The following is a 23,893-nucleotide window of genomic DNA, read 5'->3' as shown; positions in this document are numbered from 1 at the left end:
ACATACACAAGAAATTAACTGATAACCAAAATGCCAACAGAAGGCAAAATTAATGTAAACAGGAGTATTTCTGAAAATGTAAATTTTTTCAGTAAGATAATACCATAGTTCAAGTAGGTATGTATATGCAAATGCAAACCTAGTGGGGTAAAGCAATAAATCAGGGAACTTGGATATACTTCATTTTAAGAAAGGTCTGGAAGACTGAAGACTAGATCATCTACCTAGCTGACTCTACCAAAGGCCTTTGAAATACCCTCTCCTCTATGAAGAATGCTTGAACTGATTAGTAGACAAAGGAATGGCATCACCTAGCCATGGCCACTGAATACCTATTGATATTTTCTATCCTAAGAAGTTCAGAGGACTGTTGTGAGGAAAAATTTGTGAACTTTAGTTACAGAAATGTGATTTTTGTACTGATCAATATTTTCACTACTTGCATGGCCTTTCCTATATTTGTCCCTATTTTTGTTATATGTTCAATTATAAGCTCCTCAAGAGAGAGGAATCACATCACAGTACTGGCCTATGATCATCCAGTTACCTGTCAGTCTTGAATGATAACCTCAAGACAGGTTAAATAGGTTACATCCCAAAAGGTTAGAAATCAATTGTTTCCCTGGGAATGTGCATTTTGAGTGCCAAACAACATAGTCACTAGTGCTTAAGTCCCCAGTTAAACTGGAAAAATCTTAAAGTCTAAAGTAGCTACAATGAATTTTTACTTCCTACCTAATGTCATCTCTCCACCCATAATGGATGTATGAAATACCTTCCTCCATCACCAAGGAGAAACTATCCGTGAGGGGGAAAAAAAAAAAATCAGCTGTTCTACTAATGGGTATTTTAAAGTTGGAATTTCTTAATCCTCATAGCCAGACTTTTCTTTTACTTGCTTTCTATTCCAGAGCTCCTGAGAACTTGTTTTCTAAAAGGAAAGGTGCATTTTAAAGGGAACAAAAGTTTTAAAATGAATCTTGACAAAGGTATTTAATCAGACATGTACCCTGGTTTCAGGGCTAACATTCAAGTGCCCTCCTCCTCTAAGACCCCAAGATAAAGCAGGCATGTCTGTCAAATGCCTGATAGCAGTCAGGCAATAATGACAGTGCTGAGACCCTGAGCAGCCTCTGCTACAAAGGAAGCAGGGCCAACTGTATAGAATATTCTCAAATATAGGATGGATTTTGCTTTATTTTTTTGATTTTCATTAAATAACCAACAAAAAACTGCCTTGAGGTGTTTACATTCTCCTAAGGAGAGGGGATCTATGACCTGCACACAGATGAGTATATACATGTCAATTTGAGGAAGGAAAAAAGATTAACAAGGGGGAAAGAGGCAGGACTCAGGAAGGCCTTCTTCTGAAGATAGAAGGTACCAGGCCAAGCTTAATGTAATAAGCTAGAGATTCTGAAAGATGGAGATGAGCAGGGACAGCATTTGAAGCATGGGAAACAGCTTTATGCAAAGGCATGGAATGCTGAGTTCTGGAAACAGGAAGGTGAGTTTGGGATCTGGTAACAGATTGTTTGAAAGGGATGAATTTTTAAAATAAGCCTGGAAGGCTGAAGCTAGACTATGTGAGGTGTCTGAATCTTAATCTTAAAGGAGAGAAGTATCTACTGAAGGTTACTGAACATGAGAGGGACAAAGTTAGAGGTTTATACTTTAGGAAGGTTGAAAGCACTGTGGAGAATGGATAGTGGTCCCTAGAGGTGTCACTCTTGTCCCACCCACTAATGAGAGGCCAACTCCTTCCTGTCCTCCTCTGAATGGAAATATAACTGAAGCAGCAAGAGTCATATATGTACAGAGATAAACGAACTCATGGGAGTGACATGGACAGAGGAAAAAGAAGGGAGAAAATGGACAGGGGAGAAGAGGGCTTGGGGCAGAAGCTCAGAGGATTCCCATGATGAGGGTACAGATCACTCTAAGGGCCTCAGGTTTTTTAGAAGATGTGAGGTGGAACTAAAGTCATTTCCAGTTCTAACACTGATTATGACACCAATTCCATAAACCTCACACACAAAAACATTCTATTACATTTTGTATGCATAAATCACCAAAAAAAAACCCCTTCACTTATATTTGGGTCAGTCTCAATATAGTAAAGGTAAACCTCAAAAAAAATCAGTTTACTGGATGTATTTTGAATAACAGAATACTTTTAAAGGGGCCAAACATCCAAACGAATTATTTTGGGTATTAGTTATATTAAGTTAAACAAAAAATCCCAAACTTACCTTTCGAAGTATGTCTTCTGCTAATGTGAGGAATGCCTTCTCAATGTTTATATTTGCTTTTGCACTAGTCTCAAAAAACCTAATACCATGCTCCCTTGCAATCTAAAATAGGAAGAAGCAAAACAACCATCAGAGAAAGAACAAGCTACCATCAACTCTCCACTGACAGGTCTACAATGAGCAGCTTCTTAAAGGTGTTAATATTTAGGGTTGGCCCAAAGGGAAATTGCTCTTTTAGGATGCCATTATAAAAAGGCCGAGGGCAGAAGGACATAATTATATTTCAACTCTACTGTGAGGTGAACTTAAGCAGGACATGGGGGCAGCTAGGTGGCACAGTGGATAAAGCACCGGCCCTGGATTCAGGAGGACCTGAGTTCAAATCTGTTCTCAGACACTTGACACTCACTAGCTGTGTGACCCTGGGCAAGTCACTTAACCCCCATTGCCCCACCAAAAAAAAAAAAAAAAAAGCAGGGCACGCTTAATCGTATTATGCCCCAGTTAGCTTTGCATTAATAATAGCTGCCCTTATAGCACAAACAAAAGTATTTAGTGGGATGAACAATATCAAACAGATCTTTAGTCACAAAGATATCCTATGTATATGTGAATGGTTTGGCATCATCTATTACCACTACTGTACTAACAACTGAAAGCACATTTTCTGACACTGAACCAGTAATATTGTCTGCATAAAAGATAGTGGGGGATGATGTTGTATTCCTTGAAGTCTGGAAGATATATTGCGAAAACAGAAGAACTGAGAGTCAGGGCAAGTACTGAGGCCAAGTATAGGCAACCATGACTAACTAAGTCTTTGATCTAAGTGAATGATGGCATATTTGTTCTTTCTCCTGAATGCAGTCCTGCATCAGCAGCTGATTTCCACATTCTCTTGTGCATATCCTGTTCTTAGTATCCTGAAGTTATTATCTATATTACTCTATCTTGTACATAATCAAATATCTTCTATTTAGTTAGCTCCTGGAGTATAGCACACTCCAGTGACTTATTACTTTGTAGTAGTATAACATAACTATTTATGAATCAATAAATCACGCTGACCAGAACAGAAGAAGAAATCTACTCTTCCTACTGGCCTAAAAATCACATATAAACATAGGCTTAAAATGGAATTAACATAAAGACCTGTAGGTCAGGACTGAGGTCAACCTGGAAACTGACCAACTGCCACTCCAAGAAATCTGATCTAGCTGATGTGGCCCGTCATGGATACATGATACTGAAAAAGGAGGGTGGTGGACAACAAAAGGAGGCAGACTACCTCAGTCCCGTCCTTCTGCTAGACAAAAGGTGGGATTAATCTCAAATGGTTGAACAAACATGTTTCATTTAGCTATGTGGCTCATGTGGAGAACCTCTCTTAATCATCTGTATTAAATGAGTCTACCTTTCCAGTACATGCTAAAGTTTCTCCTCAAAATTCTGAAAAATGAGATATCATTCAAGAATCATTACCTGTTCTCCTTTTGCTTTAGATACAACTCTTTTATCTTCCATGTCACACTTGTTTCCTAGCAGCATCCTTTCCACATCTTCATTGGCATGCTACAACAGAACAAAATATTACTTTTCTAAAATGTATTTTCCAAGTTTTGACTCATTCTTTTTCAGAATAATTACTACAGCTTCAGTTTAATGTGTTTGTTAATATACTAATATTTTATTTATACAGCACCTTTGAGTCTCACAACAAACCTGAAATAGGTGTACAAATATTATCATGCCTGTCTACCAGAAAGATGAAGAAACCCTCAGAAGTTAAACTGACTTATTTAAGGTCATATATGATGACCTTTTTTGTTAAGTGAATGCATGCCATCTTTGAATTAGAAGAGGGCATCTTCATCAATTGGGGAATGGCTAGACAAGTTGTGGTATATGAATACAATGGAATACTATCGTGCTGTAAGAAACGATGAGCAGGAGGAATTCAGAGAAACCTGGAGGGTCTTGCATGAGCTGATGATGAGTGAGATGAGCAGAACCAGAAGAACATTGTACACAGTATCATCAACACTGAGTGTTGATCTACTGTGACGGATTATATTCTTCTCACCAATGCAATGGTACAGAAGAGTTCCAGGGAACTCATGATGGAAGAGGATCTCCAAATCCAGGAAAAAAAAAAAAAAAAAAAGAACTGTGGAGTAGATGCTGAATGAACCATACTACTTCTTTTGGTTTTGGTGCTGATGTTTTTCTATTTTGAGGTTTGTCGTCATTGCTCTGATTTTTTTTCTTATAACATGACTAATGCAAAAATATGTTTAATGTCATTGTGTGTGTGTATATGTGTGTGTGTGTGTGTATATATATATATATATATATATATATATATATATATATATAAAACCTATATCAGATTACCTGCTGTCTAGGGGAGGGGGGAGGGAGGGAGAAAAATCTGAAATTGGAAAGCTTGTATAAACAAAAGTTGAGAACTATCTTTACATGTAATGGGAAAAAAATATATACTTTATTAATTAAAAAAAAAGAGGGCATCTTGGAACTGTTGCATCTAAATAATATGTTATAAGGCTATGAATTAAGTTGCCACAAACTCCTCTGTTACCTTAGGGGGAAAAAAACCAAAAGACCTACATGGATATCCCTGACATAGCAGGTACTTAATAAATGTTTACTGATTGATTTGAGTAATGAAAGTGGGGAAAAAAACATTGAACTTGGTGACAGAAATCCTACTTTTGAGCCTCTGTTTCCTTATCTATGGAGTAAATATTTGTACTAACCATCTCACAGGGCTGTTGTAAGGATAAAGTGAGAAAATATATGAAAAGTACTTCATAAACCTTAAAGTATTATCCATAAATCATGATACAGTAGAAAGCTGAATTTGGAGTCAGAAGACAGTTCAAATTCTGGTTGTCATTTATTACTTGGATCCCCTTGTTGAAGTACCTTAAATTCCCTGGACCTCACAGTTTCCACATCTGTAAAATGAGGGAGTTAGACTAGACTGACCTTTAATTTGTAAAGTTATGACTCATCCCTTCCTTCAGCTCTAGATCAACAGTACTATAAATGTGAACCTCTATTACTTTCTAGATATTCTTACCAAAATATGCCACAGTGTGGAAACTAAGGCTGAATACATCAGCCATCTTGAAGACTGTCCAATCTCAAGCTTTTGTGGTAAAAATTATTTGTGGTAAAGATTAATATTCCCGTTTTTAGCTAACTCATTTGGGAGGGGCCACACCTGGTCCAGCTAGAGGTTATGAAGGCAGCTTTTTGAAGGACCTCTCCTTTGGGGGGGAGGGGAGATTGGACGCCCCCAGAAGGGAGACAGGCTGCTTCCGGAACACAAGGGTTTTTCCGGAACTTGGCTTTTCAGCTTGGGCCCTTGTGGTGGTGGTGCACAGCGCATGTTTGTGCTCTGTCTCAGGAGAGACTGCTGTCTCTGGTCAGCAACTGTAAACTTTCAGGTTTGGTGAGTTACTTACGGAAAACCCTAAATTCCTTTGAACTAGTTAAATTGGAAAGGGTCTGGGTTAAGCTTAGAGTTAAGAAAATCTATCTGTATTTCTATTTTCCTATTTCCTTATCTTTGATTTTTATTAGTTTTACTTTTGTTGCTTAATTAATTCCCAAGTAATAAAATTTGATCCTTTTGTGAACTAAAGCTTAGAGACTCCTTTCTTATTAGCCTGGGAGAAATATTTAAAAAGGGCAGTTCAGAGGGGAGGGTTAAACCTAAAAGGTCCCTCATATTTCCGGGACCGCATTATTAAGGCGAGTCACCCAAATAACACTCCATATATCAAATTTTGGCCTTCACACTTTTAATTTTGCAGATTAGAAAACTGAGATCCAGAGTGATTTAAATAACTTACTTGCTTCTCAACAGAGGTAGAAAGTTGGTAAAACCAGTCCTCTGACTCAATTCTAATGTTCTGGATAGAAGTAAAAACCCCATGTGGCAGCATCAAAATTCGCATTTAGGGAGTGTTAATTTTCTTATTCTGGATGTAACACTAAAAAGAAAAGCACTTCCAAATACAAGCAAAACACACAAAAGATGATTGTATTTGAAACTGCATATCTCCTTTATACATAGCTTGCTTTCTTTTTGTGTTTTTACATTTACAAAGTGTTTTTCTCAAACACATGATGGAAAACGTTCTCCACATCCAGAAAAAAGAATTGTGGATTCTGAATGCAGATTGAACCATACTGTTTCTACTTTTTTGTTTTTTATTTTTTCTTCTTTGAGGCTTTTCCTTTTTGTTCTGATTCTTCTTTCATAACATGACTAATGCAGAAATATGTTTAATGTGACTATACATATATAACCTATATCAGATTGCTTTCTGTCTTGGGGAGAGGGAAGGGAAGGGAGGGAGAAAGATTTGCAACTAAAAAATCTTATGAAAACAAATGTCGAAAACTATCTTTACATGTAACCGAAAAATAATAAAATACTTTTATGATTAAAAAATCCCCAGTGTTTTTCTCAAAATAACCTCTTCCCATGTGGTAGATAATGCAAATATTGTTCACATTTTAAAGATGAGGAATATGATGCTTAAGAGTTTAAGCAACTTGTCCAAAGTCACACAAGTAACAAAATGTGAGCACTTACAACCAGAGTTAGTGGTACAACATTTTTCACTTTCATAACTGAATTATGCCCATCCTTAGAAGATTAAGAATTGGAATGCTTAGGGACTACTTAGAGTCAGTGTGGCTTCAAACAATCAAGCTTCCTTGGAAACATTTTTCAAATCATTAAATAGAAAAAAAGGGAAGAAAACAAGGTTGATGAGTGCAAAGCAAAGACTACATAGAGGTATTCCCAATTTCAGCAGAGATGTATTCTACCATGACCAAACAGTGGTAAAAACAAGCAGGATGTGAAAGTAACAAAAGCGGTGGGCAGTGCTCTTATCACAGGCAAGTATATGTATCCTGTACTTAAAAGAATTATAATTTAAGGGATTAAATAATTAAACCACATTTATATTAAGGAAAAATTATTCCATACTACAGTTTTATTCCTGTTAACATCATTAAATGGAATATACCAATCTATTCCTAACATGCTATAGCTAACCTGGAGATGAACTACCATGGGGACGGAGACAAGCCAGTAAAATGCTGATGGTTGGGGAATATTGACAATTTAACAACTATATTCCAGGAGATGGAGATAAGCCTGCACTGTTAAACAAAGATGGCTACATCAGCCCATAACTCAATGTGTTATCTCCTTTTCACAGGTACTGGTAAAGTAAACAGGGATCAACATGGATTGACAGTTGTGTGTAGCTGAAGACATTCAAATGAAACAAGGCAAATTCAAGTGGTGAGAATGGTACAAAAAGGTAAAATAATTACACTGGATGTTGAGTTCTAAGTGTTAAGGCCATCTTTGGCTTGGGGGGGGGGGGAGAGAACAACTAGCTAAATTGCTAAAGTCTCATTTTTAGGGGAAAATTAATCAAGACAAATTAAACAGATAACAATACTACCAGAGTTGGAAGTACAATATTTCTTTCAAATTTTGTTTTATAAAATTGATAGGGGCAGCTAGATGGCGCAGTGGATAGAGCACTGGCCTTGGAGTCAGGAGTACCTGAGTTCAAATCCGGCCTCAGACACTTAACACTTACTAGCTGTGTGACCCTGGGCAAGTCACTTAACCCCAACTGCCTCACTAAAAAAAAAAAAAAATTGATAGCCCAGCATTATTCAAAGCCTCATCAGAAAGTTGTAGCCATTACTGGATTGTCTTTATAGTAGTACAAATCAGTATCATAAGTCATGCATGATACTATTCACAAGGTATTCAGCTAGATAAAATGTGTTTTGACACTAAGGAAATAAATTATGATTCTTGTTTAAATTCCACATCAAGACAGAAGTGCTTTGTAATGTGTCTATTGAATAACACAGAGCTTCCTTTTAGCTCACTGATTAAGGCATTCTCCAAACGGCCACTATGGTAATTATTCAGACTCTGAGTATATCCTAACCTGTCTTTGGAGCATGAGCCCTGCCTGCTGGCTTGAGCAAAGGATATAAACTGCCAATCGTGTTAATGTATTTTCCATATTCATTCCCATGTCCAAAACCTTACATTTTTCTTGGCACGGTTTTAAATTGTTTACAACATAAGAACCCTAGGTATTCATAATCTAATATCCAGCTATCGCTTCCTCTCCTTAATGCAAGTAAGTACCATGGGCCTACCACAAGTGAGTTTCCAGTGACACAATTTTATTCTAAATTTGGGGCACAAAGCCATAGTAATTGGATCTGAATACTCTTATAAAATGACCTCAAATCCCATGTTTTTACTCAATTACGGGCCTTTTTGCACGTGTCCTGGGGTTTCTCAGCTACTGGAAGGCGATATCTAGTTCCTGAAACAGCCAAGATTTTAAGTTTTCTACTAAGGGTGACTGAGTTAGTTTTACATGCACAGGTACTGGGACTGATCACCGATTTATGCCCTGGAACACTGTTAGCATTTCCCAAAGGATAAGTACCTTTGGATACAGGCATACACAAACTTATAAGAGTATATGTAGGTGACATAGTGAATGGGAAAACAAAAGGATGAGAAGATAGGGGCTGAAAGGAAGAACACAATTAAATGTACAACTAGTGCACAAATAAGAATAAAAAGGATCACAGTAATGACAGGCTGCTAGTTCCAACAGAAATTCTTAGTGACAGTTTTTCTGCCAACTGGCATCTACAAAAACCCAAGTTTGATTAACTTGAGTTCTCAAATTTAACTTTAAAATATGTGTAATTTAGAGAAGATTAACTCTTCTAATATAAACCTCAAGATAGCTTATGTTTGTATTTCAGAAATCCATGACTTTATTGGTGTGTACACTGTCCTCCACCAGATCACGGCCCTCTTCACATTTTAGCAGGTGGTCTTCAGGAGTAACTGTTGAGACTCTCTTCCAAATCACCACATAGTGGGCTAGCCTCCTCTTGATAAGCCTCTCTGAAATACAACTCTGTTAATCTTCACATAATAGATAAAATCCATTGCTAGGCCTGTTCTTGGTATGACTTATTTGACTTGAGATTGAAACAAAAGCAATGGTTTTTCAAGGTGAGTATTAAATCTTTGAAATTGGGCTCTTAAGCATTCTAGGGGGAAAAAAAATATTTTTTTTTTAGTGAGGCAATTGGGGTTAAGTGACTTGCCCAGGGTCACACAGCTAGTAAGTGTTAAGTGTCTGAGGCCAGATTTGAACTCAGGTACTCCTGACTCCAGGGCCGGTGCTCTATCCACTGCGCCATCTAGCTGCCCCCAAAAAAATATTTTCAAAGAAAGCACTTGTTATGTAAATGGCATGATCATAGGGAAGAAACCAATGTTCCACAATCTCATGCTTACCTCTTCTACCTTTGCAAAATACCTAATATAAAAATGGGAATGGTGAAGGCCCAGACTTCCATTTTCCTTTTAATTTCAGAGTTAACTAGTTAACTAAAAAATTAGTCATGGATGGTTCAAACTCTCATAAGCTAGAAAACATAAATTTGTGTTGGCTGAGTTTAAGTGTTTACAATACATACTGGGAGAAGAAGTTCGGTTGATCTAGGCAAAATTAAGTCTAGAGGCCACTAAATAGGCTTTGCTATCTACTAATAAAACACAAGTTAAGAGAGTCAAACCTAGCAAAGAATACAAAATCAAAAGGAGTAATTTCTTGGTTCCATGTACTCTATGCTGAGTAAATTAAATTAAACTGCAAAAACGAACATCTTCCAGATTATTTTATTTTCTTCCAAAAAGCATTATCAGTTCCAGGTTAATACCTCTGAAACACTAGTCCCAGGTCACATTAGTCTGCTCATGCTGCCTTCAATTTATCAGCCTGAAATCTGCTTCAGTCTAGATAGCATTTAAATCTTAGAGGGCAACAGATATTATGAAAAACTGCATGGCTTGATGGCTCCATAGCCTATGTAGAAATTAAATGAGAACGTAATGATTTTTTGCCTTTAACACAGATTATCTTATAAAACATTTTGATGCCCAATAGATATTACTGTTATATTTGTCTTATTTTAGTGGATTATTTGACTTCTAAATTTTCTAAGCACCATAAGAAAATAGGAATATTCTTATCTCATAAAAATAAGTGACTTTATTGATGTTTTAACACTGTGAACTGATTGTCCAAAGAAGCTAAACTTATCTATTTTGTACTAAATATTTCTTCATTCAATATGAATCTGTTTAGAGAATACTTTAAAAATATGTAAAGATGCATAGCAAGTAAAAAAATTTACTAAGTGCCTACTATGAGATAAGCTCTGCAGATACAAAGAAAAGCAAAAAACAGTCTCTGTTCTTTAACAGATGTCACCAAAATGCTTAAGTATACTCAAGATATACATACAAGATAAACTAGAAATAATCAAGAGAGGGGAGGCACTTGTTTGTCCTTCATTCTCAGAGGACCATGACATCAGGGTGATGTCATGACTTGCAGTGATTTGGATTTAAGTGAACGGGCAATGTGCAAGGTCACCAACCTCACTCTCTCCTACAGAGCCATTTGGGTCCAGTGGCAAGATATATCAGGACAACTGGAGATGGTCCCAGATATTTAAGGCAATTGGGATTAAGTTATACTTGCCCACGGTCACACAGGTGAGATTTGAACTCAGGTCCTCCCAACTTCAGTCAGTGCTATAGCCACTCCATCACCTAGCTGCCCCAGGGAGGCACTAGAATCTAAAGGGGATCAAGAAAAGCTTTCTATAGAAGGTAGGATTTTAGCTGGGACTTGAAGAAAGCCAGGGGGCAGAGATGAGGAGGGAGAGCATTGTAGTAATGGGGGTTGGGGGGGGGGTCAGACAGTGAAAACACCCCAAATGAGAAAAGTATTTCATTCAATGAACAGCAAGGTGGCCAGTATGACTCATCACAGAATACCTGTGAGGGGTGCAAGAAGACTAGAAAGGGGAGTGAAGAGGGGGTAGGTCATGAAAAGCTTTGAGTGCCACATAGAAGATTTTATATTTGATCTTCCAGGTGAAAGGGAGTTATTAAGTTAATTGAGTAGGGGATGGTGACAAGGTCAGAACTATGCTTTAGGAGGATGCCTAGGGGAGAGATTTGTGTCAGACACATCAATCAGCAGACTATCGCAATAATCCAGGTGTGAAGTGATGAAGGCCTGCATCTGCATGCAAGGCAACGTCATAGGAGAAAAGAAGGCATATTTGAGAAAGGTTACAAAGGTAAAAGTGACAAGTCTTGGCAAGAGATGAGATATGAGGACTTGGAGAAAATAAGGAGTTGAGGATGCCATTGAGCTTGTGAGCTGGTGTGACTGGGAGGATGATAGTATTCTCAAACACCAATAACGAAGAAAAGAGTGTTTTGAGGAAAAGACAGCAAGTTCAATTTTGAACATGTTAAGTTTAAGATGTCTACCAGACACCTAATTTGATTCGATGTTCAATTACAACATCTAGTTCAAGACGTCTACCTCCAGTTGGAGCTATAAGACTAGATCTAGGTCAGCAGAAAAGTTAGGGATGTATAAGCACGTTGAGAATCATTAAGCATAAGATAAGCAGAGTGGTGATCATTGAATCCTTGGAAAGTGATGAAAATACCAAATGAAATGGTTAAGAGGGAGAAAAGGGTCAAGAACAGAATTCTGAGGGACATCCACTGTTCCGTGAGAAATGACCTGGAAGATCCAGTAAAGAAGACTGAGTAGGAGTAGAACCAGGAAAGAGAAATGTCAGGAAAACCTAAAGAGAACAGAGTATCAAGAGGGTGATTGGTAATTACAAAATTGGTAGTAACTTTTGAGAGAGCATTTTCTGTTGAATGATGAGGTCAGAAGACAGACTGTACAGAGTTATGAATAGAGTGAGAAGAAAATTGGAAAGATGTATTATAGACGGCCTTCTCAAGGAGTTTAGCTAGAGAAGGATGGAGAGATATAAGGTGATAGCTACCAGAGGATGGATGGATCAAGTGACACTTTTTTTTGAGGGTGGGGAAGACATGGGCATGTTCATAAATAGTAAGGAAGCAGCCAGTGGAAAGGGAAGAGATGGAAAATAAGTGAGAGTGGAAATGATAGAGGGTGTAATCTTCTGGAGAAGATGGATGGAATGGGATCACTTGTCCATGCAGAGAGGTTTGCCTTGACAAAGAGAAGGGGCACCTCAAGTAAGACAGGGGTGAAGGAAGAGATAATGGCACAGAGTATCTGGGTGGTGTGAGATGAAGAAGTTCTCAGAGAATGGTCTCAATAATTTTTTTAGTAAAATATAAAGGAAGGTTTTTAGATGAGAAAGGAGGAGACTGGGGGAGATACAAGAGGAATCAGGAGGTTTGAGGACAGATACAAAAAATGTGAAGGAGTTGCTGTGGTGAATGGGAGAGTGAATCAATTAGGAGGGCATAAAAGGACTGCCTTGCAGCAGTAAGGGCTCAAGTGCAATTATGTAACATAAATTTGCGGTGGACCCAATCAGAATAATTTCATGACTTTTCTCTAGCTTTTTTAAGTAGCACATGTGTAAAAGCAAAGACAGGGGATGGCAGCAATGTTCCAAGTGTGAAGTTTTCCAGGGAGCAAGAGACTCCAGTGAAGACCAACAGTGTAGAGTTGAACTGGTTCATCAAGAGGTCAAAATGGGGAAAGGAGAGAGGTACAGTAAATGTAGAGGTGATAGCCTGAGGAAGAACTGAGGGATTAAGGGACCGGAAGTCACAGTGAAGATAAAGAACAGTGTTTAGAGTTGTGAGGGAAAGGTGAAATAACAAGACTGCCAGAGTTAATCAGAATTAGAATATCATTATTCATAATCCATGAGGGAATTGAGGGGATTCGGACAGCAAGTTGGTTTATTGTGGGAATGGAGTGAACCACACTGACTCCATCTTTTAACTCAATTTTCAAGTTAGCTCACTTCCCTTTCTATTCGATTATGGGACTATTTCAAATTCTATCTTGTGAGAAAAGTTTATTCAACTGTGGGAACTGGAAAAAAAAAACCTTATTGCATTGTTTGAACCTAACTCCAAATAGCTGGGAAACTGGACCATCTCTATTTGCTGTTTAGGAGACCCTTAACCAAGGACCTACGTTATGCTGACAAGAAACTCAATCAGATCCTAAGACTGATGCAAAGAATTTTCTCATAATTATAGATCTCATGCAACCCATGTGACTTATGTGAAAACTAACCCCATACTGATCAGTTATTTTTCCATGCTCCTTTGATCATTCACAGACACTCAGGGGAGTGTGATATCTCCTTTCCTGATTTCAGGGAATTTCACTTGTTCACTCTCCCCCTCTCAACTTGGAAAGCCCCTAGTCTTTCATTCAGTTAGAAATCAGATTACCTGATGTTGTACTGTTTCTATTTAATTAAGTGATCTTATCTGATAAATTGTTTTTAATGTATAAAAGACTGTCTCCCCTGTGTTTGGGTTCCAGCTCTAAGCTGAGGAAGGGGCCTGGTCCTGATTGGTTAGGCAATTGGCATATACTGCTTAATAAACTGATAAGTTTGGAAGATTGAACCTTTGCTTCTTCATTTCATCTTTCACCTGTCACAAATAGTGGCAGTAGTAGACAAGAAGTTTTAACCAATAGGTAAAGCTGGTGTTTCAAGGCAATAAAGCAATAACATTTTTCCCTTGATGCTGTACTTCACTCTGGTAAAATATACAAAGAGCCCTTTTAATAAAATTGTTCAGCTTTTTTTTTTTTAAACCACAGGGCCACTTTAAATATGAATGCCATATAAAAGGTTAAGGAACTTCCCAGTAACTAAGCCTCCCCTTACTGAGAATCCAGACATTCACCTTAGTGTCCAAGGATGGTTCCAATGATCTATCAACACGGTCTAAAAAAAAACCCCAATGATTTAATAAGTTTTTTAAAAAGATGGCATACTTTCATGACATAGTTGGACGATACCACATAAAGCCTAGAAAAGATCAACCTGACTAGAATTCTTCCCAACCAAAAATGTGAATTTGTAAAGGAATCAAATACTTCTGTTTCTGTCTTACCTCATCTATGTTTCTAAGCCATTTGCTGATGTTTTCAAAACTTTTACCATTGGTGATGTCGTACACTAGCATGATTCCCATAGCTCCTCTGTAGTAGGAGGTGGTGATAGTGTGAAATCGCTCTTGTCCCGCTGTATCCCTGGGAATAAACACCCATAGTTAACATATCATGCATTTAAATAGCAATACATTAAAGAGAATTTTACACAGTATATATAAATTGACCATCTGTAAGGTAATATCTAAGTAGCAATGTGGAAATCACCATTCTCAGCACTTTAGATCATACAAAATCATCGGATCACAAATCTTTTCAGCTATCAGGCCCAACTGCCCATTTTAGAAAAGAGGAAGATCCAGGGAAGCCAAGTGACTTGCCCAGGGTTAAAACATAATAAGTAGCAGAGTATAGTATATAATCTCAACAAAAGGTGATTAACAGCAATCAGATATGTACCAAGAAGCAAACCAAGATCAAACTTAAAAGACTATCATTTCCCCCTTTTACTTAATTGCATATAGCAACTATAATTGGACCTCATTAGCAAATGGGGAATAGACTAATAGATATAAAAAACTTTGATAAAAGGATAGTGATAATTCTTGTGAAAGGGGCTTTTCTCCTGCTTGACCTAACTGGCATGCTGAAGCTCTCTGTCTACTAGCATGCAGCCTAGGACACATGTGGTGAATCCACTACTGGTCAAATACTGATAAATTAGTATAACCTTATCTAAAACTTGTGTCTATAGTAATTATTATTTTCAACATCACATTCTTGACTTATAACCTGATTTTGCTTACTGTCACTTTAAAAAGTTGGTAGGGTTTGGATATTTTGATCAGATCCTATCAGTCCTTAAAAAACAGCTTTGGTTTGGTTTGGTTTGTAGGAAGGGAGTGGGAGTGAGGGTAGACAGAATTTAGCTTTGTCCAGTCTTGTATACAACACATTGGTATCATAAACCATGTAAATGATCAAGGTAAAAAAGTAAATGTTAAGTGACTGTAGTTATTCTTATTACTAGATATAAATGATAGATGTATTCATTACAAATCAATAAAAAGAAATGAAACAACACTCCAATTTTTAACTTGCTCTACAACTTTAAAATGCAATATAGCTTTGGTACACATGTAGTTTTTAAAAAGTTACCTATGTACCCAAAAGTATACTAAATTAAGTATCTGCACCAAAACTGTAGTACCTATGTAAAAGATATTTAATAAAGTTTGTTCCATGTATTTGCTGAATCTAGGGCTGTATCAGTGTGTGCCTAAATCAGTATAGGCTAGTGCTACCAATTGACCTTAAGAAGCTTTAGTCAGCTAATTAACTTATAACACAGGAATCAGCAACCGTTGGAATAGGTTAAATCCCAGCCCCTTCTCTCTCACATGCCATTTTTCTAGGTACGATCCCAGGACCCTTTCTGTTGAATTTAGGCCATCCCCAAACACCAATTTAATAGGCACATGAGCTGTGTATTTAGCAGGACATGAAATTGTACTAACATTCTTAACTGCTGGTTCCTCCGGGTATTTTGGCCATCACGGGGGAAGGAAAGTAGGAAGGTTTAGGGTATCTCCAAATCATCTTCCTTACAGTTTGCTCATTAACAGAATCCTGGTACAGGTATTTTTGCCATTTGACAAGGATAAGGTACTTCTAAGCACAGAACTACTTTATAACCCAATAGTCAATGTGCTTAAGGTCAAGCTACAGTGTATTGGATACAAATGAAAACTTAAAAAAAAAAAAAAAAGCTCAACAATAGCAGAGTACAACAGCCACAGTGTAGGAGGATTAGAGGATCCACAGTTCAATTATCTTTAAAGTAATAGCTATTTAGGGGAAACATCTTCTAAAATGCCCTACATGTACACACCCACCACGACTTTCTGCATATTATCACAATTAGCAAATTATATACACAATTCTATGCCTATGGGTGACTAAATTCTTCACCAAGAAAACACTGCTAAAATGGATCATGAAGCTAAATTTGAATCTAAAGTACCTGTAAACTATCCTCCTGACCACCTCAACTTTCTGGATATGGTTCCCATTAACCCTCCAAAGGACTCTCATTTCTAAATGATCCTATCCCTATGAGCCGTATAGTCTACTGTGAATCTTCTTTTGGTGGCTATCTGCCAAATGTTTGTTGGGAAAAGAATTGTTTACATATAACCTATTAAAGCTTAATAAAAGTGACTCCTCCTCTTCCTCTACTACCTCCAAGACACCAAGCCTCCAAGATTCTAGCCTCCAGGATAAGAACTCACTCTTTGACAAAAACTTTTGGGAAAACTGAAAAATGACAGAAACTAGGCACAGACCAACATCTTACACTGTAAACCAAAATAAAGTCAAAATGGTACATGATCTAGACATAAAAGGCGATACCATAGGCAAATTAAAAAGGGAAGGATAGTTTATTTGCCAGATCTATGGGGAGGGGAAGAATTTATGACCAAAGATGAGATAGAGAACATTATGGAATACACAATGGATCATTTTGATTACATTAAAGAAGTTTTGCACAAACAAAACCAATGTAACCAAGATCAGAAGGAAAGCAGTAAGCTGGGAAACAACTTTTACAGCCAGTGTTTCTGATAAAGGCCTCATTTCTAAAACAGAGAACAGAATCAAATATGTAAGAATAAAAGTCATTCCCCAACTGAGAAACTGGCCAAAGGATATGAACAGTTTTCAGATGAAGAAATTAAAGCTATATAAAGCCATATGAAAAAATGTTCTCAATCACTACTGATTAGAGAAATGCAAACTAAAACTACTTTGAGGTACCACCTCACACCTATCCAATTGGCTAATATGACAAAAAAAGAAAAGGATAAATGTTGGAGAAGATGTAGGAAAATTGGAACACTAATACTCTCAGTGAAGTTGTGAACTGATCCAACCATTCTGGAGGGCAATTTAGAATCATGCCCATATAAAATAGTGTGTGTGTGTGTGTGTGTGTGTGTGTGTGTGTGTGTGTGTGTGTGTGTGTGTGTGTAAAACTTTGACCCAGCAAAACTACTACTAGGCCTATATCCCAAAGAGATCATAAAAAAGGGAAACATACTGTTGGGAAAATTTCTAAGTCCAACAGAGGATCAGAAACAACAAAGTCTCCAAGCCAAAGAAAATAGGTTTATTGAGAGAAGGACTCATCTCACAATAAAGCAGGTCATTCAGGGGTTGGACCTGAAAGACCCGGAGTTACAAAAATCAACAGGTTTTTATACCCCTCCAGAACTTGAATGCTTCTGTACAATATTAATTAAAAGTATCTAAAGCATCTTCTTAGGAAATAGAGAAACTGCCTACATGACAAATGTCAGCACTTTCCAATACTCTTATCATTCTTCTTGTGGCAACAGGGTCATAATTATGCTGCATGATCCCTTCTAGTAGTCAAGTATATCACTAGTGAGCTGCATGACCCCCTTGAAGCAAGAATAACACTTGTGGTTTCTAAAATATAGTATTGCTGACTATTGTGTTTTGTGATATCACTTAATGCTTGACATTAGAAAGTATCATCTGACATTATTAAGTAGTAAGAAGAGAGACTTAATCTACTACTACAATTAAAATAAGATATCTGAATATAATAAACCACAATTTTCAGTTAATATGCTGATTATTATAATAATTAAATCACTTATAGCTATATTAAATCTCTTATAACTAAGGGGTGGGGAAATCTCACTCACATTATCCACATGTACAAAAATATTTACAACTACTCTTTTTGTGGTGGCAAAGAATTGGAAATTGAGGGGATGACCATCAATTGGGGAATGGCTAAACAAGTTATGGTATATGAATGTAATGGAATTCCATTGTGCTGTAAGAAACTATGAGCAGGAGGAGTTCAGAGAAACCTGGAAGGACTTGCATGAACTGATGATGAGTGAGATGAGCAGAACCAGAAGAATATTATGTGTTGATTGTGAGAATAAAATTGGATATTAGATCATGATCAACAGTGATAGACTAGGTTCTTCTCACCAATCCAACGGTACAAGAAAGTTCCAAAGGACTCATGATGGAAAAGGCTCTCCAAATCCGGGGGTGGGGGTGGGGGTGGGGGTGGGGAAGAAGAGAAAGAAAGGAACTGTGGAATATGGATGCTGAGTGGACCATACTATTTCTTTTGGTTTTGGTGCTGTTGTTTTTCTTTTTTGAGGTTTTTCCTTTTTGCTCTGATTCTTCTCTTATAACATGACTAATGCAGAAATATGTTTAATGTTATTATATATATAAAAAACCTATATCAGATTACCTGCTGTCTAGGGGAGGGAGAAAAATTTGAAATTTGAAATCTTATCTAAACAAATGTTGAAAACTAAAAAAATAAACAAATTATAAAAAAAAGAAAAGAAATTATGAGCAGACAGATTTCAGAAAAACCTGGAAAGACCTACATCAATTGATGCTGGGTGAAATGAACAGAACGAGAACATTGTACACAGTATTAACAACATTGTGTGATGATCAACTGTAACAGACTTAGATCTTCTCAACGATACAATGACCCAAGACAATGCCAAAAGACTCATGATAGAAAATGCTCTCCACATTCAGAAAAAGAACTATGGAATTTGAATGCAGATTGAAGCATACCATTTTAATTCATGTTGTTGTTTCTTCTTTCTTGCATTTTCCCCCCTTTTGTTCTAATTCTTCTCTCACAATATGGCTAATTCGGAAATATGTTTAACATGAATGTAATGTATAATTTATATCAGACTGCTTGCTGGCTTAGGGAGGGGAGAAGGAAAGGAGGGTGGGAGAAAAATTAGGAACTCAAAATTTTACAAAAATGAATGTTGAAAATTATCTTTACATGTTAATGGAAAAAGAAAAAGATAGTATTTCACATAGCTTACAGAAAGGAAGGATAGGATTCTATAGCCTAAGTTTCTAAATGGGAAACTGGATCAGAAGAACAGTATGTTCAAGAATGAAATTCTGAAGACAATCACAATATGATTTTGATAAGAAATAAAAGGAGGATCTGGCAAAAGAGACAAAGAGAACTGCATAGGGCTATACCATACACAGTGCACAAACTATAGTCTGAAGACTCCAGTATAAATCCCAGCTTGGCTACTTCTTCTTATGATCTTGAACAAGTTATTTAATGTTGCTAGGCTGTTTTTTTTCCTTTACAAAATGGGGTGTGTGTGGACTAGGTGATCTCTGAGATCCCTTCTGATTCTAAGAGATTCTGTGAAATCAAATGCTTCTTCTGAGCCAAACTCAGATATTTCATTTGTAACCAAGTCCTACAACATGCTTAGAACAAATCTTAGATTCACCATAATCCAGGCTCCAATTCAATTCAAAACATTAAGTGCTTACTATGTTCAAGGCACTGTATTAGGGATAAAGTATAATGTATATTTCAAGGTGGCTAATCTTCCTACATTAGTTATGAAAGAGACTGAGAACTGTGAACCTATGCAGTATATAAGCAAGTTTTTGAAATGGAAAGAAGTAGGATTAGAATTTCAAATATATAAACATTCCATTAAACAAGAGCTTAATTTTGATTAGTAACCTTGAAAAGGAAATTCTATCAAATATTTTTTTCTACTCAAAGAGTGCTACATACCCTAAGTCCAAAACAGAGCTGAATAAGAATTGTCTCTACAACCTGATATGAACTCATTGTTTCACTTTTGGGTACACAATTCTAATTGTTAGGAGGTTTTTCCTAATACATCTAAATTTCTTTCTTTTAAACTTTCACCTATTCATCTCCTCTTGAAGAGACCAAGGAGTACAAATCTTATCTTTTTTCCAGATGATGGTCATTCAAATATTTCAACAGAATTAGCAAGTTCTCCCTTAAGCGTTCTCCAAGCTAAACATATTATTCCTTCAACTGATCCCCTCACATGACATAAATTCAAGGACCTAGTCTATCACCTTGGCAGTCCTCCTCTGGACTCTCTCCATTTTATCTATATCATTCTGAAAATTTGGGGCCTATAACTGAACACAATATTATTATCTGAACAGGATAGCATGCAGTGGGAGTGATCTTTTCCTAATACAGTTTAAAAATATTTGTTTTTGGGGGGTTCCTCATCATAGTATTAACTTGATAATGGCACCTACATTTGCCTTATCATATCTGAAAATGACACCAAGCTGGGAAAGAGAATTGACATGGTGAATAACAGAATCAAGATTCCAAGATACCTGGAGATGCTAGATTATTGGGCCAAATCTAGTAAGACTGACTTTGGTAGGAATACATGTAATGTCTCATATTTGGTTTCAAGATAGCAATGATACAAGTACAAGGTAGTAAAGCTAACCAAGTCCCCTCAGTACAGCTGAGCTCCTAACCACAACTCCTCCAAACATCTATAACATGCACCAGACTGAATCTTGATAGGGAAATCCAGAAAAATCACAGTGAATCCCTTTGTCTGACCCAGATCAAGAGCGGAAGACAGAGAAGTCTGTAGTCACTGGAGACAGGGTTGGGATAAGAATTGCTCTGATGGACAAAATACTCCAGTGCCCAGGGAAAAGGCTGTGAAAAAGTACAAAAGGAGGTTCTAGAACCATTCTGGGGCATCCCAGATCCATGCCAGGGCATTTCAAAGGGTGCCATCTAGCAGCTTTGTCACCCACTGACCAGTCCCTGATCTCAAGAGAAGGAGAACCTGCTCACAACAGTGGCATTCTTGGAAGGGAGGCCCTGAACAGCATACCAAGAAAGGAAGAAGCCAGCAGCAGCAGCAGTGGTGGTGGTATGGCTCAGACTCTAAGCCTCAGAGCAAAGTCTCACTTCCAACCTCTAGCCCAGCCTGCAGAAGAATAACCAAGGCAGGAAACCCAGACCAAAGGGGAGCCTTTGAACCAAAAAAATTTTCCCACAGGCTGATAGGGGTGGAGTTCAGCAGCAGTCTACTCTCGCACTGACCCAAACCTAGGTCAGGAACTTGCAGCACTCGGACCAAGAGGGCAAGCAATCAGACAATGCCTGAAGGAGACCCCTTTGGAAGCAATGAAAGTGGGCAAGTCCCCAGCTTGTTCCTGAGATCCTGGAATAATACAATGCTCAATACCCCTAAGAAGGCAGCAACAGGACCAGCCCAGAACTTCCCTCCAGAGGATTGGCAGAATTCAGCCCTAACACCAAATCCAAAGTCAGGAATCAGTTTAGAAGAATGGGCTAAACCCACCCCCAACCTCCATAATGAACTAGTATGGTGGAAGGAATGCTAAAGACACAAATGTAGAACAAAAGAATGTATCCATGAGAGAATGCCCATCAACTGGGAAATGACTGAACAAATTGTGGTATATGAATGTAATGGAATACTATTGTGCTGTAAGAAATGATGAGTAGACAGATTTCAGAAAAACCTGGTAAGACTTAAGTGGAGTGATGCTGAGTGAAGTGAGCAGAACCAGGAGAACATTGTACACAGTAACAGCAACATTGTGTGATGATCAAGTGTAACAGACTTAGCTCCTCAGCAATACAAATGATCCAAGACAATGATGGAAAATGCTCTCCACATCCAGAAAAAAGAACTGTGGAATCTGAATGCAGATAGAACCATACCGTTTCTACATTTTTTGGTGGGTTTTTTTTTGACGTTTTTCCCTTTTGTTCTGATTCTTCTTCTACAACACGACTAATGCAAAAATATGTTTAATGTGATTTTACATATATAACCTATATCAGTTGCTTTCTGTCTTGGGGAGGAGGGAGGGAAAAAAATTTGGAACTCAAAATCTCATAAAAACAAATATTGAAAACTATCTTCTCTTTACATGTAACTGGAAAATAATAAAATACTTTTATGATTAAAAAAAAAAGAATGGATCCAAAATATCTACAAGCAATACTTCAAACCCAATAAAAATTCCTAGAAGAGATGAAACAAGAGTTTAAAAAGACATTTTAAATAAATAGAATAAAAGTGTTTGAGGAAAAAACTGGAAAAGAAATGAGAGCTCCGGAAGAAAGAGTTGGAAGGCAAATTAACAGCTTGGCAGAAGAGGTACAAAACCTTGCCCAAGCAACAAGCTCCCTGAAAATTAGAATATACCAAATAGAAACTAATGACTTCATGAGGCAGCAAGAAATAGTAAAACAGGGGCAGCTAGGAGGCTCAGTGGATAGAGCACTGGCCCTCGAGTCAGGAGTACCTGAGTTCAAGTCAGGCCTCAGACACTTAACATTTACTAGCTGTGTGGCCCTGGGCAAGTCACTTAACCCCAATTGCCTCACCAAAAAAAAAAAAGAAAGAAAGAAAGAAATAGTAAAACAAAGTCGAAAGGCTGGAAAAAAGAAAGGAGGGAAGAAAATATAAAGTATCTCATGGCAAAAACAATTGACCTGGAAAACAGATCCAGGAGAGAAAATTTAGGAATCATTGGATTATCTGAACACCATGACCAAAAAAAGAGCCTAGACACCCTATTTCAAAAAATCTTAGAAGAAAATTGCCCAGATCTCTTACAACCACAAGGCAAAGTGGAAACAGAAAGAATCTACCTGTCGCCTCCTGAAAGAAACCCTAAAACAAAAGCTCCCAGTAACATCAAAGCCAAAATCCAAAACCTCCAGGTCCAAGGGGGAGAAAAAATACTGCAAGCAGTCAAAAAAAAAGAATTCAAGCACTAAAAAGCCAGAGTCAAAATTACATACAATTTAGCAGCCACCACTACAAGGCAACAAAGAACTTGGAATACAATATTCCAGAAGGCAAAGGAAATGGGCTTATAGTTAAGAATAACATATCCAGAGGGCAGCTAGGTGGCACAGTGGATAAAGCACCAGCCCTGGATTCAGAACGACCTGAGTTCAAATCCAGCCTCAGATACTTGACACTCACTAGCTGTGTGACCCTGGGCAAGTCACTTAACCCTCATTGTACCTCCCCCCTCCCCCCTCCCCCCAAAGAATAACATATCCAGCAAAAGTGAACATAATACTATGCAGGGGCAGGGGAGGTGGGCAGGGAGAAGGGAATGGACATATATTGAAATAGAAGAGTTCTAAGCATTCATGATTAAAAAAAAAAAGACTAAAACTGTGTAAAAACTCTTAAGTTCAAACATAGGAGTGAAGTATAAAAAGATAAAAATGAACATACAATGATAAAGGACTAAAAAAGGATAAAAGACTTACATTCAAATATGGGGAGGTAACATGTGTCCCTTATAACATCAACACAGGTCATAGAGGGAGTCCAATTAGATAAGGCCTGGGAGTGTCTCTGTTATGTCTTGATGATCTTAAGATTGGAAAGAGAAGGGGAATACAATCTGGGGGGGGGGGGTTAAGAAAAAAGGAAGGTATGGGAAAATTATCTCACTTAATGTAAGCGCACAAATAGAAACTTATATAAATGGGGGGGGGCAGAGAGAGAAGAAGGAAGCAACTGACACCTCTCATCTGAACTGGTAAAAAGAAAGAAGACCACCATGCCACCTGTGCCACGTCACCCCCAGCACTGGGTATAAAAATCCATTTCACTCTACAGGAAAACAGGAGGGAAAGTG

The 23,893-nt window shown here is 37.6% G+C and overlaps 1 protein-coding gene across 1 annotated transcript in view; it reads right to left on the bottom strand.

Moving 5' to 3' along the window:
* Positions 1-23,893, bottom strand: part of RAB10 (RAB10, member RAS oncogene family) — a 91,588-nt gene that overhangs the window by 2,572 nt on the left and 65,123 nt on the right. The window contains exons 3-5 of the mRNA XM_043984035.1: positions 14,332-14,470; positions 3,735-3,824; positions 2,253-2,354 (exon numbers count right to left, since the gene is read on the bottom strand). Coding sequence (XP_043839970.1) covers positions 2,253-2,354; positions 3,735-3,824; positions 14,332-14,470 — 331 coding nt within the window. The remainder of the gene's footprint in view (positions 1-2,252; positions 2,355-3,734; positions 3,825-14,331; positions 14,471-23,893) is intronic.

This window comes from Dromiciops gliroides, chromosome 2 (assembly GCF_019393635.1).
Source record: "Dromiciops gliroides isolate mDroGli1 chromosome 2, mDroGli1.pri, whole genome shotgun sequence".
NCBI classification, from domain to species: domain Eukaryota; kingdom Metazoa; phylum Chordata; class Mammalia; order Microbiotheria; family Microbiotheriidae; genus Dromiciops; species Dromiciops gliroides.
This window is presented reverse-complemented; position numbering and strand designations above follow the sequence as displayed.